At 45.7% G+C, this 14,683-nt stretch overlaps 8 protein-coding genes across 8 annotated transcripts; 4 read left to right on the top strand and 4 right to left on the bottom strand.

Annotated features, from left to right (window-relative positions):
- Positions 1–545: 545 nt before the first annotated feature.
- On the top strand, positions 546–2,169 carry FMAN_11895 (putative GTP-binding protein; the record flags this gene model as incomplete). The annotated part of the gene is made up of 9 exons (XM_041824618.1): positions 546–758; positions 816–976; positions 1,033–1,094; positions 1,147–1,182; positions 1,230–1,336; positions 1,386–1,749; positions 1,799–2,004; positions 2,057–2,093; positions 2,150–2,169. The coding sequence occupies 9 exons, from the start codon at positions 546–548 to the stop codon at positions 2,167–2,169; spliced, it is 1,206 nt and encodes a 401-aa protein (XP_041690080.1).
- Positions 2,170–2,512: 343 nt separating this feature from the next.
- Positions 2,513–4,473, bottom strand: FMAN_11894 (uncharacterized protein; the record flags this gene model as incomplete). Its single annotated transcript, XM_041824617.1, has 8 exons — positions 2,513–2,791; positions 2,840–2,950; positions 3,008–3,195; positions 3,253–3,795; positions 3,846–4,153; positions 4,203–4,246; positions 4,297–4,353; positions 4,399–4,473. 8 exons carry the CDS (start codon positions 4,471–4,473, stop codon positions 2,513–2,515), a joined length of 1,605 nt encoding a protein of 534 aa, XP_041690079.1.
- A 766-nt stretch (positions 4,474–5,239) lies between these two features.
- On the top strand, positions 5,240–7,098 carry FMAN_11893 (uncharacterized protein; the record flags this gene model as incomplete). Its single annotated transcript, XM_041824616.1, has 3 exons — positions 5,240–5,971; positions 6,034–6,780; positions 6,829–7,098. 3 exons carry the CDS (start codon positions 5,240–5,242, stop codon positions 7,096–7,098), a joined length of 1,749 nt encoding a protein of 582 aa, XP_041690078.1.
- A 257-nt stretch (positions 7,099–7,355) lies between these two features.
- On the bottom strand, positions 7,356–7,685 carry FMAN_11892 (uncharacterized protein; the record flags this gene model as incomplete). Its single annotated transcript, XM_041824615.1, has 3 exons — positions 7,356–7,430; positions 7,485–7,532; positions 7,590–7,685. The coding sequence occupies 3 exons, from the start codon at positions 7,683–7,685 to the stop codon at positions 7,356–7,358; spliced, it is 219 nt and encodes a 72-aa protein (XP_041690077.1).
- A 1,387-nt stretch (positions 7,686–9,072) lies between these two features.
- On the bottom strand, positions 9,073–9,561 carry FMAN_11891 (uncharacterized protein; the record flags this gene model as incomplete). The annotated part of the gene is made up of 2 exons (XM_041824614.1): positions 9,073–9,199; positions 9,263–9,561. The coding sequence occupies 2 exons, from the start codon at positions 9,559–9,561 to the stop codon at positions 9,073–9,075; spliced, it is 426 nt and encodes a 141-aa protein (XP_041690076.1).
- A 797-nt stretch (positions 9,562–10,358) lies between these two features.
- On the top strand, positions 10,359–10,606 carry FMAN_11890 (uncharacterized protein; the record flags this gene model as incomplete). The annotated part of the gene is made up of 2 exons (XM_041824613.1): positions 10,359–10,403; positions 10,457–10,606. The coding sequence occupies 2 exons, from the start codon at positions 10,359–10,361 to the stop codon at positions 10,604–10,606; spliced, it is 195 nt and encodes a 64-aa protein (XP_041690075.1).
- Positions 10,607–10,989: 383 nt separating this feature from the next.
- On the top strand, positions 10,990–11,892 carry FMAN_11889 (related to SAM-dependent methyltransferases; the record flags this gene model as incomplete). Its single annotated transcript, XM_041824611.1, has 1 exon — positions 10,990–11,892. One exon carries the CDS (start codon positions 10,990–10,992, stop codon positions 11,890–11,892), a length of 903 nt encoding a protein of 300 aa, XP_041690074.1.
- An 881-nt stretch (positions 11,893–12,773) lies between these two features.
- Positions 12,774–14,443, bottom strand: FMAN_11888 (uncharacterized protein; the record flags this gene model as incomplete). Its single annotated transcript, XM_041824610.1, has 2 exons — positions 12,774–13,236; positions 13,284–14,443. The coding sequence occupies 2 exons, from the start codon at positions 14,441–14,443 to the stop codon at positions 12,774–12,776; spliced, it is 1,623 nt and encodes a 540-aa protein (XP_041690073.1).
- Positions 14,444–14,683: the final 240 nt, after the last annotated feature.

The raw sequence follows: 14,683 nt of genomic DNA, 5'->3' as shown, positions 1-14,683 counted from the left end.
AAGCTTTTCATCTCTCAGGATACCTAGATGTCACAAACTTAGTCCCTAATGGTGGCTTGGTCGTGGCTGTGGATAATCACAGCTGTGGCCGTGCTTGCGACGTTTCAACGTTGGCTCGCTTCCTAACCGAAGCTGAGTTAGGCTTAGACCTGTTTATTAACGGCATCTCCGCCCTCCACTAAATCTTCAGGGTCCTTCACGTGATACCCCTCACGAATGCCTTTTTCCCTCACTGGGCGATATGAAGCATTGTATGCACTAGACTGGAACCTCTCTGTACTTATCCTAACTAATAAACCGTAATAGACATTGAATAAACTCAATGAATATTAATATTCATCGTTTTCTCATATTTTCTTGAGGTTACAGCGTATCAACGTGGCTTTCGACTAACTGGCCAGAACACTCTACACCCATGTCTTTAAAGTGGGCTATCAGGCCACTTCTGAAAAGTCTTCCTCACACTCGTATCCTTTGAATCCTCTCAAAACAAAAACACCAACAGAAAACATCTCAACTTCAATCTCAGCAAGTATCTATCAAAAATGGCTCCCAAGAAACCCGAGCCCGTTATCGATAATGTTGTCGCCTTTGGAAGAGTTCGCAAGAACTTGAAAATGGGATGCGTCGGTCTTCCTAATGTCGGAAAATCGAGCTTGTTCAACCTCTTGACGGAGCAGAGTGCTGCAGCGGAGAATTATCCCTTTTGTACGATTGAGCCTAATGAGGCGAGATGTGCTGTTCCGGATGCGAGATATGTAAGTTGGGGTCCTACGAAATATCGGTGAGGGATGAGCTAAATCGGTGAAATTCAGGACTTTCTTTGTGATCTTTGGAAGCCTCCTTCTATGTACCCTGCTTATCTTCAGGTTACCGACATTGCTGGCTTGATCAAGGGAGCTTCTCAGGGAGAAGGTCTTGGAAATGCCTTCTTGTCACATATCCAGGCCGTTGATGGCATGTTCCATATTGTCAGGTAGGTTCTGTCGAACAGAATGGTAAGGAACCAGGCTTACTTGGGTTATTCTACAGAGCATTTGATAACGATCAAGTCTTGCATGTCGACGACTCGATTGACCCTGTTCGGGACTTGGGTAAGACTAGCACCGTATCTAGAGGCAACTTAACTGACAAAGGCTCATATAGACACCATCCAAAGCGAGCTCTGCAAGAAGGATCTCGGTATGTACCATCTCTGCGGTAAAGAAATAAACTAACGTCGAGATTAGATATTCTCGCGAAGCAAATCGTCGCTGAGGAGCTGATCGTCAAGAAAGCTGGTGGCAAGTACAAGATGTTGCCTCTTTTCACTGAGACAACAACCAAGATTAAAGAGGTTAGTGAAAACAAGTAAGGGGAATGGGAATAAGACTGACACGAAATAGATGCTGGAAAAGGACCAGCCAGTTCGAGATGGAAGCTGGACACCTGCCGAGATCGCCCTCATCAACGAGAAGATTCAGCTCATCACAACCAAGCCAGTCATTTACCTCGTCAACTTGACAATGAAGGACTACCTTCGACAGAAGTGCAAGTACCTCCCCGGTATTGCCAAGTGGGTTACTGAGCATGGCGGAACCCCCCGTGATATCATTCCCTTCTCGATCGAGTTCGAAGAAAAGCTGCACAGCTTGAAGGATGACCCCGATGCTCAAGCTGAGTTTCTTAAGGACATCAAGGTTAAGTCAAAGCTAGACAAGATCATTACCGAAGGATTCACAAAGCTTGGATTGCAATACTACTTCACAGGTTTGTATACATCCTCTGGGTAGTAACATCAACGCTGACTCGTATGTAGCTGGCGAGAAGGAGATTCGATGCTGGACTATTCCTAGGGGCTGCTTGGCTCCGCAAGCCGCTGGCGCTATCCACAGTGACTTCGAGAGAGGCTTCATCAAAGCTGAGGTTGTCGCTTATCAAGACTTCCATGATCTTTGCGAAGGACAAAAGTCTATGGGTCCCATCAAAGCAGCTGGCAAGTACCGTCAAGAAGGAAAATCATATGTAAGTGCAAGCGACTAGAACTGCCACAAAAGCTCACTTTTATTCTCTGCAGGTTGTTCAAGATGGAGATATCATCCATTTCCAGTTCAGTAAGTAATAGCTCCATGACGACGGTCTTCGGTTCTCGGCTGACTGTCTTTACTAGATGTTTCGAATAAGAAATAAGTCTACTGTAGGTGAGAAGCGAAGTTACAATTTTAGATATTATAACGGTTTTAAGGTTTATATTAGATTATATAAATAAAATATCCAAACAACAGTAATAACGTGTTTCTAAACAGTTGAAACATGTTACGTCTCTGTTTTAGGCTTTCTACTAACAGTTTTAACGCTTTAATTATATTTGATAACTAAGACCTTTGACCTTCTAACTTCGACAGTATAATTAATTGCTTATATCTATTTCACCAAAATCTAAGATAATGACCAACTGCATGTCAAGCGCAACGAGGCAGAATCGTTTTAGTGATTTAGGGTAATAAGTCTCCACAATATCGAAGTTCTAAAGTTATGGAGGAGATGAAATTCTATTCACCCTTTCCATTATAGCCTTCACAATCCAATGTCGCAAAGACTTGAGTGGTCTAAGACTTAGGAAACGGCTTGCACTGAGTGCTGAGGGAATGTTCTTGTGTCTCTTGTAGCGATAGACTCCGATGTACCACCACGCTCCAACAGTGAAAGCTGTAAAGCCTGTGGCGAGGACCACGTAGATCCAGAAGGACTGAGACACAGATATAGTACCATCGTCGGATTTCCACTCAAAGAATCCCATCGAGAATATACTCTACCCGATCTGTCAGCAGTCTATCGAACACTTCGAGCTATGGCTTACTGCAAAGAAGGTTCCAGGGAGGAATATCATAGTGAGTAGTGCGATGGAACGCATATGACGTGAGTCCTGACTAGTTGCCAATGCTATCTCGACGTTTGTTTCACCTTGGGTCTTGACGCTGTTAGCAAAGGTTTCGGAAGAGACGAAGAAGGCAAAAGCATGACTTACCCATTGCGTCGTCATGGCCATGCCTTCAAAACCAGCTGTGCACTCTCGAATCTTTTCATTATAGTCCTTGATAACCTCCCGCAGTCTTGCTTGCATTTTGGCACCTGTTCGTCTCATATAGCTTCTGGAACCTCTTATTGATTCCAACTTTTGACTATCGCCGAATTTAAGATCCGCAAGAAAGACATCTGTATTAGCTGTGTTAGATTCCTGGCTGTCCTGGCTGTTTCCCAAACATAACTCACCGATTGGGGCATTCCAATCTGTGCCAGAGCCTGAAGAACTGTCTCCGTGAATACTAAACTCCTCGGTAGACCTATTTCCCAATTGAGGAGAAATAGTGATGTCTCGAAATTTTGTCCGGTTAAGGTGATCTGCATGTTCGTACAGGGCTTCCAAGCATGTATTCCAGCTCATCAACTGGTTGCGGAGATACAGCATGTCTAGCCAAGCTGATCTCTTTGCTTCCTTGCGAGTGACCTTCTCTGCCTCTGTTATGTATTGCAGAGACTCGGGATCGTCCACCTCCAGGAACCGCGCTTCAATTCCATCAAGAGTGTGATCTATAATTGGTAGATGGCGTCGCCTCTCGATTTTGACAAGCATACTAGGGACCAATAGTGGGTGGCATATCTCGTAGGTCGCCATTTCAAGCCGTGTCAATATCTCTGCTTCAACAGACAGCGGATAGCCAAACATGACTGCGAATGTGAGCCTACAATGCGGGAAGTACGTCGCAGATACGGCAAGGTCACCCTCCCAAGCATTTGAAGTTCGGGCGCTGTATACTGTCCCGGCATGAGAAGTTACCCGCCTTCATTAATCAGGAGATACGTACCATGTGCTGGTAGCTCATGACCATCATGCCTGCCCATCTCTAGCTTGACGGCCGAGAACTGAGAAACATTTGCTCGACTTACGACACGGTTGATCGAGTCATGTATATAGAACTTCTTTGCAATTTTCTGAAAGCACTGCTCGGAAAATGGCAATGTTCGTAAGTTACGCTGACCGCCGGTGCCGTGCAGACTTTTGTCAAAAGCAGTTTTATCATGCACTGTTGCTTTTCGGATAGCCTTGATCCAGTCTTTCGATTCGATACTCTTCACTGGATTGATAATGGGTTCGCCGATTCTTCTTGATAGACTAAAAATATGATCAACCTCTGAAGTTTATGGATGAGGGGATTATATACATCAGAACAAGGCCTGAGTCTGATCCATCAAGCTTTGGGTGCTGCTAGAAAGCCGTGAGTCTCAGTAAGCTTAAGAACAAAGGGTAATACCGACCTTATTGAACCATTCATTCCAATCACTACTATTAGACATTGTCCATACCAAAGGCTTCTGAAATACTGTTAGTAAAGTGCAGCCGTTTCGATGGTAGAATACGAACCCTTCTGTCTGAATGTACTCGTACGAGGCTTGTTGGTCTCTCTTGATATTTGAATACTCTGCTAATTTCATTTTCGCAGCATATAGCATTGTCATTCGCCCAATTTATGATTTTCTGGTATTGCAGAGTCACGATACCAACTTTCGAAGGGATAGAAATAGTTATGGCAAACAATATTTTGATCGGCACACATGCCACTTATTTACCTTTCCTAAAGAGGCTGTGCTTGCGACATTTTGAAAGTTTTACCCCTCTTTGATCCAAAGGCGTCCAGTCATCCGTCAATGGCTATGTCGAGGCATTGCAATGTTGAGAAACTTTGCAACGTGTGACGGGCGCTTGAATCACCTCGCACAAGCCAACGAAAAGTGCCTGCGTGGCTTTCGAGACGAATAGCGTATGACAAGTGGCTATCCTCATAAGAGAAAGATTCGTGCTCAAGCTACCACTTACTCCGCTTCCCTAAATTTGACGCTTTCAAAATACGTGTCCAAAAGGCTGGGAAAACCAATACTCACAATCCACAAGTATTTGGTTACTGCCTAAACTTTAATAGTTAATACACCACTGGTAAGCTTTCTGGTTCCTGAATTACTTATACTTATGCTACCTGCTCAGAGCGGGTTCATGATGTATAGTGCTAACCGTCTAGACTTACAAAGGCTGCCAATAGAAAACTACATGAATCGTCGATGAAGAAACAAATACACGCTGCTGCAAGAATATTATCTGGGACATATCAATGCGCCTAGTAAGTGGTTTTCTGATAATCTGGACTCAAATTGCGGCCATATTGATAAGTAAGTCGATAGAACCAACGGCGACTATATAAATCCAATGACAGACCTAAAGACCGAGCTTGGTGACCTTGGGAAGACGCCGAGGGAGAAGTACAAGTATTATGGCAATGGACTCGTCCCAGTAGAGAGTCTATGTGTTGACCTGGGAAAACTCCTACGAGATTATGGTGTGGAGGGTATAAATGGTCGATTCTGGACTGACAAGTTGCTGCGGCATATCTTGAATCGAGGAAGAATCAAGACCGAACTAGAACGACCTGAACATGGCTTCGACTACCCGGAAGTTGATAAATACGTCGACAAAATCCATCCGCCAGAGGTAGAACTCTCAGCAGACTACACTCCACCGGGAGCGTTCCTCAAGGTTTTCGCACTGCTCGCATTACAAGAACGCTGCCATGATATTCGGCATTTTATAAATGCTGGGTTTAACGACCAGCAGCTGCCTATCAGGATTGAAAACAACACAGTCTATCGTGTAGCCGGACCTAACCTACCTATCCCATGTTTCGAAGGCTGGAAAACTTCAGAGAAAGAATACTTTGAATCGTATCAATGGAGAGTTGACACGCCATATTTCAGCTCGACAGTAGATGAGCCTTTAAAAGTGCACTATCTACATAAAGACGCCTGCAAGCCGTGGCGTCGGTCTCGCGAAACGCCATCTGATCCCCATGATGACGTTTCAGATAATATGGGAACTTTTGGAATAGTGACAAGAGTCGACATCCATCCAACTTCACATTCCTATCAGCAACTATTGGCAAGTGTGAGTAAAAGCCCTTCAAATACTATTTTACAGAGAAGGGAAGCTGATAAGCCAAACAAAAGATCAATCTTGATTGTACAAAGTTTGCAATCAAGACACTTCACACCACAAGCCACGATGATGAGTCAAAGTTCCAAGAGGAGTGGAAGATGCTTAAGCTTTTCAACGGACTCAAGCACCCCCACCTAGTGACCGCCCTGTGTGCTTTTCAATGTGCAGAAGAAAGGGGTTTTATCTTCCCTAGTGCGATCTGTGATCTCAGCGAGTACCTGGAGAGGAGAGAACCCCCCAGGGACCACAAGGCGACAATCTGGTTATCCAACCAACTGCTAGGACTAATCGGTGCTCTCCAGACCATACATGATCCGAAACATGTAGACCAAGGAGTAGCAAGTGGCTATGGCAGACATGGGGACATTAAGTGCGATAACATTCTCTGTTTTAAGAAATCAGGGGTTGAAGAAGAAATTGTTTTAGTCATCTCTGACTTTGGCTTGTCGACCCTCAACAGCGCTAAGAGTCGCTCCAACATCCCCAATCAAAGGGTTCCTCCAGTTCCTGGATACTGCCCTCCTGAATGCAAAATCGAAGGCGGAACTATATCAAAAGCCTTTGATATCTGGACAATGGGGTGTTTGTTTCTAGAGCTAATAACCTGGTTCTTAGGCGGACCTCGATGTGTCGAAGAGTTTGATGATGCAAGGACCACGATGTCCATCAACGGTGCAAATAATAATGTCTTCTTTTCTTTTTCAAGAAGACATCATAAAGAGAGTTACGCGGTGCAGGTAAAGGCTGAGGTTGTTGAAGTAAGTCGTCCCGAAACAATGCCTTGGGGTCTTATTAATATTCGAAAGTGGATTATCAAGTTACATCAACATCCATATTGCTCTGAATTCTTACACGATGCCCTTGATATCATTTCAAAAGAGATGATAGTCGTCATTGTGCAAGGGAGAAGTCGATCATCGTCCAGACAGATTTTAAACGCTTTCCAGAAGTTATCCTCGAGATGCGCGATGAAGAAGGGTTATGTTATTGGCAACCCTTGGAATGCCGATAAAGCTGAAACTGTTGGAAACTCTATAAGAAAGGATAATGTTGCTGTCGATGCAATTCCTCGCTAGAACATACAGGCGCTCATCGATGCGGTTTAGCAAAGGTTGACAATCCGTTTAGCACAAAACAACAGATAATTGAGACTTTTCCCCAAAGAGCTGAACAGCACTTGTACCCAAATAATTAGCGTAACTCACGTTATAGTAAGGGAGTCTGGAATTTGGGAACTTTTCTTTGTGATGGTTCTTTTTGGGTTATGTCTGGTAGGTACTTGTGTCTAGTAGCTACTTATGTCTAGTAGTTGTGTCTACACGTGACAGACAATCTATCCAGTACCACCGTCCTTAGTTTCTTCATGATGCTCAACGTTCAGGGTTTCCTGCATCGTTTTCTTTTCGGCCTTCTACTGTTAGTATGGAGTTTAGAGCTGCAAGCAACTTGGGAATATACTGACCTCGGTAAGATGTCTCGGGAGCGTACAATTGTACTTGCCCTGTTTCCACTGTATTATAATATCAGCTTCCTTGCGCCTCTAGAACATCAGTAGAAAGCTTCTTACCTGCACAGTCGCGTTTCCTTTTCCAAAGACGTTGTTCAAGAACTTTTCTATGGCGTCTTGCTCGGTATAGGTCGCCCTGAAAATTTCAGTTACCATTGTAACGACAGGAACAAAAAGCAGCGTAGAATCTGCAATCCTTGTTGTAGTTTGTGAAGGATGCCACGTTTGTCGGTGTGCTGTGGGAGAGGATGGCAGTATGAGTAGCGCCAGGCTGAGTATGTCATTATCTCAGTCGTCACTGAGTCTTTAACGATTAAGAGTATTCACTGCGTGATTCACTAAAGACCGCGGTCTCCTAGTCACTGACTGGCATTGGAGTACTTGAGACGTCTTGGCTATCACTGAATCTTTGAGCACCACACTCTGCGGGATGCAGTGGCGAGGTGGCTTTGACAGGAATTTCCAAACAGAAGGCTGCAATAAAGTTTCATGTAAACATCTCAAACATCGCTAGACTCTTCTGCTAGTGATACTAGACTCCTTTGTTAGTGACGCTGGAGTCTCCAGGCCTTGATGTAAGCCTCTTCGGCCAAGGATGCCAGATACATATGTTAGAAATACTGGATATCGCTACTCTTAATGCTGGACAGTTCTATAAGTATACTAAAGTTCTATATTAACAATATTATAGGTACATAAGACCAAAATGTAGCCCCTGTGTATGAAACACAACCTATCGATAAAATACAGCACCGTAGTTCTTAATTGGACTTGGACTCCAAGTGGAATTGTTTGAAGTATGGCGAACTCCAACATATTGCATTGTAGATTTGAAGATAAGGCAGGACGTGAGTTCTCTAATGTATTGTATTACCTGCAGTAAGAAATGGGGCCTGGAGAGGCTATTGACCTTCCAAGGAGCGGTTGTAGACTTGGGTGATGCATAAGAGACTATAGTTGATAAGATTTGAATAAAATGGAACTATTAGAAGGTCTCCAATACTCTAATCTCATTTGAAGTTAGTGAGGGGTCACTCCAAGATCCTCCAGGAAGAAAAGAGTGCGGATGCTGGCGAGACTTATTCCAACTGGCAATAGCCTGACCCGAGAAATACTCCTCTCAGTAGAAACACTAATATCGTGATCGTTGATGGATAGCATCTCAACGCTAGGCACTCTCGGTTTCACCCTTTCTACTTTAATCACGAGTTGCCCAAGTACAGGACAAAGGCGGTGGCTGGCATTTGTGGCGAAGCAGATGAGCGACGCAATTAGGGAAGTACAAAGGCAAACATATCACTTCGAAGTGCATTGAATATCCTATGACAGCTGATTTCTTCTGCGAGATTACAAAGATGCCTTAGCCAAAACGTACAACATATAGCTTGAGACTCGGGCCAATACCTCGGGCATTACCACCACCTTAGGGGCCTATGCCAAATCACCATTCAGTGCGATAGAACATATGAGTTGTGCTATGACGCCCTTGAAACTGTTGCATGGCGTAGGGCTACAAGAACATGACCCCCTCACCAGAAGCAACTTAGAGGTCGATTGAACCAGCGGGTCTCGCGATATTAGCGCGCCAGTGGTGTTTGTTGACGGGGTCTTTCTGGTAGATGTTCACTTCAAAGAACTTGTTGTGGCCACCGCATTTGTAGTTCTTGTAGCTGGAGGGACTGTTAGTATCGTCGACATGGTTCTCATGCCTTAGGAAAAATGCGTCGGCTTACGTATTTAGCTTCTTGAAGTTGGCTTGGATCAAGTCTTGCTCAGACACTTCAACGTATTGCCCTTCGGATGTATTCTGAGGGATGAAGTATCTTTTAGACTCCAGCGGGCCGAAGTTCACTTGTCTAACAAGCTGGACTGCGTAAGAAGGATTGAGCTGGGAGAGGTCATGCTGGGTCTCATTAAGAGTAGACTCTCTGGGGAAAGAAGCCCATGACATGAAGTTGTTGAACTTGGATTGATGGGAAAGGTATTGAGGACGATAAGGTTCGACGGTACCACAGCAGAAGAGTGTAGACATTTTGAAGGTATATGAAGAAAGACTGACGAAAGTATGAAGATTACTGGAAGATAATGGTTGAAAGTGCCAGATATTTATCTTCTGTTTTTCAAGCTGACAACTTGTGAAATTCAATCAACTGCCGTCTCAATACCATCATTATGATTGGCTCGACCAGTCGGATGCAACCACCATCATCATGCAGATTCTGAGGCCTAGCCGGAGAGTTTGGCCAATCGGCCAAACCAAATTAATCCGCCATATCCGATTGGAGGCACTCTTCTAGACTGAAATCGTCTACATAAACCTATCTCGATATGCGATGGTCGTGCATTTCTCTTTTCTTCTTCACGGTTGACCCTGGTGGTGCTTCCGCAGTCATTCGTTGCATCCACTTCTATCGCCAACTGTCTACGCTCCTTGAAACTCTTTAGCCGTCGTATTCTTTCTTCCTCTACTGTCTCTCTTCGGCAGGTTAAAACACCACCAACTTCCCGTCCCAGGTAGGGGTCTTTTATTTCTAGTCAAAACCAGTCAGGGCCACCGGAACTAGAGAGTTCAGTTCACGAACACGAACATTATCACGAACGTTATCACGAACATCGAACTCTCCAGTTCATTGATCCGAGCTGGACTCAGTCCGGAAATGCGGGTCCTCTGCCTCCCTATGATTGGGGTTGTTCAAGTACTACTCCTCAGCCTGCTGGACAGAGCGCACAAGTCGAAGATGATACACGGCTAGAACAGGTTATTGAGAATCACAGCTCTCACGAAAACGACAACAGTCAGGGTGGCGTACCTACTGGAGACGCTCACCAATGTCCCAATTGCCCAGCTGCGTTTGCTACCAAAAAGCCCTATACGTGAGTTCACGCCCATTCCCTTTGGGGGTATCGAAACTAATAGATGCAAACAGCGCGCATCTAAAAACTCACACCAGACCATTCAAATGCACCAAGGTTGGGTGCAACGCAAGCTTTGCACTGAGCAAGGACCTCACCCGCCATGTCAACGAACAGCATGGCTCTACCAAATGGTATTGCAGCTTCCCAGGATGCACGTATAAAATGGCGCGCGATGGCACGGCACGACAGGCCAACGTTGAAAGGCATGTAAGGACATGGCATAAGCAGCAGGATCCAACCCTGTATTGTGAGCGCAGGTAGCTTGTACGTGACTGGAAATATCATCACTGTTGTTCGCGTATTCTTTCGCTGCTATGGACGTTTTGTGACCTTTATAGTCTTGTTGTAAGCACAAAATGGTGATTGCCCGTATAGGAAGGAGGTTGAGATATATGTTAGTGAATGAGTCACAGGTAAGATTGTCGGTCGCTTATAAATAGTGTCAGCTTGGACCGTCTGATATCGCAGACATTGACTCCCTCAAATACCTACATACACCAAAAATACTTTTTCGAAACAGTTTCCTGGTAAATTTGGTATCGACATGACAGCTCAGACACAGTCTCAAGAGACATGGCAGCCAATGCCCTTGTCAATCGCTCCATCAATAGCGTCTTACTCCCTGTCTACGCCAGAGTCACTCCAAGTTGAGATTGATCAAACAACTCACAGGCTTGAGCTCCTCAACTTCTTTCATATTCCTGCTTCATCACACATTCTTGAGATTGGATGCGGCCAGGGAACATGCACTGTTGTCTTGGGACATGCCGTTGGGGAAGAAGGCCATGTTGACGCCATCGACCCCGCACCTCTTGATTACGGTGCACCATACACCCTTGGCCAGGCACAACAACATATCACCAAAGGCGCTTTGGGCGCGCGTGTGAAATTCTGGCAGGCCCAACTCGATGACTTTCTGAAAGATACAGGGGACAAGAAGTGGGACTATGCAGTCTTTGTGCACTGTTTATGGTATCTCGATGCGCCAGAAACCCTTGCCCGTATGCTCAAAGCGCTGAAGGGACGCGTGAATAGAGTCTGTGTTGCCGAGTACGCCATGAAGGCATCTGAGCCAGCTGCTGTCCCTCACTTGCTCGCTGCCTTGACACGCGCTACATTTGAGGCACAGAGACCAGAGAGCGAGGCAAACATCCGATGTCTGCTGAGTCCACCTGATATCAAGCATATTGCCGGGGATGCTGGCTGGAAAGTCGAACGAGAGACCGAAATTGTACCGCATGCAGGACTTCAAGATGGGGGCTGGGAAGTTGGCGATGTGAAAAGCAAGAGTTTCCTTGGCGACATTGAGGAGCATGTTGCGGATAGTAAAATTAGGACTGTGCTTACGAGTGGTAGAGAAGCGGTTGTAAGAGCTGTTGAAGGACTTGACGGTGAAAAAGTGCGGACAATGGATGTCTGGGTTGCATCATTAGTTGAAATAAACTAAAATAGAGGCTGAGTTTCAATGGAGGGGACCAAGAGACCAACAGTATATCAGCTGAGGCCTCGATATAGGTAATTTACACAAATGCAAACGGCTAACCCGGTGCATTTTTCTATCTAATAAAGAGCACCATAGTGAAAAATGCAATTGCCATCGTTGGAGCTCTTTATATACTCCTGCGGGGCTGTTTGTATCCATAGTCGTTGAATTGATCGATAGCTGGAAAATTAGAGCAATCGGTCGCCTCATGGGAAAGATGAATCGAGATTCATGGCCCCCAATGGACAAATTCCGCGAAACCCATTCCATATTGCTGCTACGATGACGACCCCGAAATCATTGTCACGATGCAGAAAAGTAGAGGAGGTTGACTCCAGTCCTGAGAGTATCATGGAGCCAGATATTGAAGAAAGCACGCTTTCTCTTAGTTCGTCGATCAGAGGACTCGATACTGCGAAACGATCTACGGAAAACATAAGTCCCAAAGTCCGCAGCCGACTTCTAGAGCTGGCTGATGATGGAATGACCCCCCGATTTGGGTCGGTCAACTGCAATAACAAAGAGATCTGCTCACACCTCGCTGACCAGGGAGTTGATATGACTACAGTGGGTAATGGCATAAACTTCGTACACGTAGCTGCGAGATTCAAATCTCGAAATACGATCAGCTATGTTATAGACAAGGTGAAAACCGTGGTTGGTACTGAAGGATACGTTAGGCAAAAGGAGTGCAACCGAGAGAAACCGCAAGAGCAGTCACAATATTGGGGGAATGCAGAAAGTGGGGAATTTTCGAGCTCTGTGATGCAAGGGTCGGATTGTTAGATTGACGGATTGGTCGTCTAATACTAAGCTTCAGCACAGTTTCCCCTCTTTCACTTTCCCTACGACGACTGTTGAAGACCAACTCCCTGCAACTTGAAACCCTCTACAAAGTTCACCGGAGGAGTGTACGCCTTCCTGCCATGTGTAAGATATGCAATGGCAGCGATGATGATAACACCAGCCCATATCAAAGGCGCCCAGTTGGCTGAAGCAGTATCAACAGGCAGAGTTAGTGGGAAGCAGCAGAGAATGACAATGAACAAGCTGTAAAGCACAGAAAATGCGTTGATCGCCAGTCCAAAGCGACCCAGGCTCCATCGAGCAGAAGGCAGCTGTTCACCTTTAATGCGCTTGAGGAGTACACAGCCGATGCTGAGGAGGTAAGTGCTCATGATTCCCAGTGTTGAAAGCGAAACCAGAACAGTGAAGGCGACGTCGGAGCCAATTTGGATGAGGCTGAGGAGAGCAGCGCCGATGGACATAAGGTAGACAGCGTTGAAGGGCATGTGCCATTTCTTGTCCCTGCAAACTGTTAGCAGAAGATGTGCGACGTGGAAGTGGAAACTTACATATGACCAATCCACTGAGAACCTGGAAGACCTCTATCTCTGGCAAACGCCCATGTCTCGCGAGCACAAGTCGCAAGAGTCGTAATGTTACCAAGGTAAACCAAAAGCCACAAGATGACATTGAAGAACAAGTTCAGTCCTTGAGAGCCTGTGCGATCGAAGAGGGCGATGAAGGGCCAGTCCGCTTCGATGATAGCATCAAGAGGGCCAATGCAGAAGAGCATGGTAATCAGCATGATGAACCCAAAAAAGACGTTGCCAACATATGACCACCAAATAGCTCGTGGAACAACGATAGACGCATTCTTGACTTCTTCGGACAGATGCACGATACTGTCTGAACCAAAGCAGCACCAGAGAACATAGATCTGAGACGAGATGTACGCAAAGCCCATATTATCCCATCCACTCTGGTCCGTAAACTGCAGAAACACGTCGTGCGCGTCATTCTTGTCGCAGAGAACCCAAAGAGGGATCATGACGGCGAAAAATCCCAAAAGATGACCAATCAGACTCGCTGTCTCGAGCTGCGGAAAAAAAGCAGTGCCCCAAGTATTGAAGGCGATGGTGACAATGATAACAGCCCACATAATCAGCGCAATCTGCCACGTCGTAAACGCAAAATCAGGTTTCGTAACGTTGATGCACGCCTGGACCTGAAAAGCGATAGTATAGCAACTACTGGCAAAACTCGCCAGCCATCCCAACGTCGTCATCCACCCCGAAGCATAAGACAGAACCTTTTGATACTTTGGTGGTGAAAACTCGCTAACCCAATGGTACTGCCCACCCGACGTAGGCGCCATAGAAGCCATCTCCGCCAGACTCGCAACAACAGCAGAATACGCGATAGTCGTGGTAACAAAACACCAGAAAACACCAGCATATCCACCGTTCGTGAAACCGGGCGCAAGCGAGATCAGCACAAATTCCCACGTCGCCATGTAAATAGCCACGAAGCCAATTGACGACCACAGCGAAAACGTTCGTTTGAACTGCTGTTTCTTGCCGAGGCGCTGCATGTCCAGGTGGTCCTGGTGATCGTTGTGAAAGCCATCTTGGTCGAGTTCTGTTTCTTCGAGGAGGAGTTTGTTCGCTTCTTTCGAGGGGCCGACGGCAGCGGAGGGATCTGTCGATGATTTGGATGAATCGTCGGCCATTGCGACGATTGGGGAGGGATAGTGAGGATGAGGAGAAATTTAGAAATTAGGTGGCGAGGACTATTTATTATGTAGTTAGGTCTTACAGGGGAAGAGATTGAGCTTTATCCTTATCGAAGCCACCGATGGATGCCCCGCAGGTACAGATCAGTACTTTAATGCGTTATAGACTACTAGTGAATGTCTGCTGTTTCTTAGTGGATAGCTAGTAGAGCTAGGTACTGCTATCCAACCAATTTC

Source organism: Fusarium mangiferae (genome assembly GCF_900044065.1).
Source record: "Fusarium mangiferae strain MRC7560 genome assembly, contig: FMAN_scaffold018, whole genome shotgun sequence".
NCBI lineage: Eukaryota > Fungi > Ascomycota > Sordariomycetes > Hypocreales > Nectriaceae > Fusarium > Fusarium mangiferae.
This window is presented reverse-complemented; position numbering and strand designations above follow the sequence as displayed.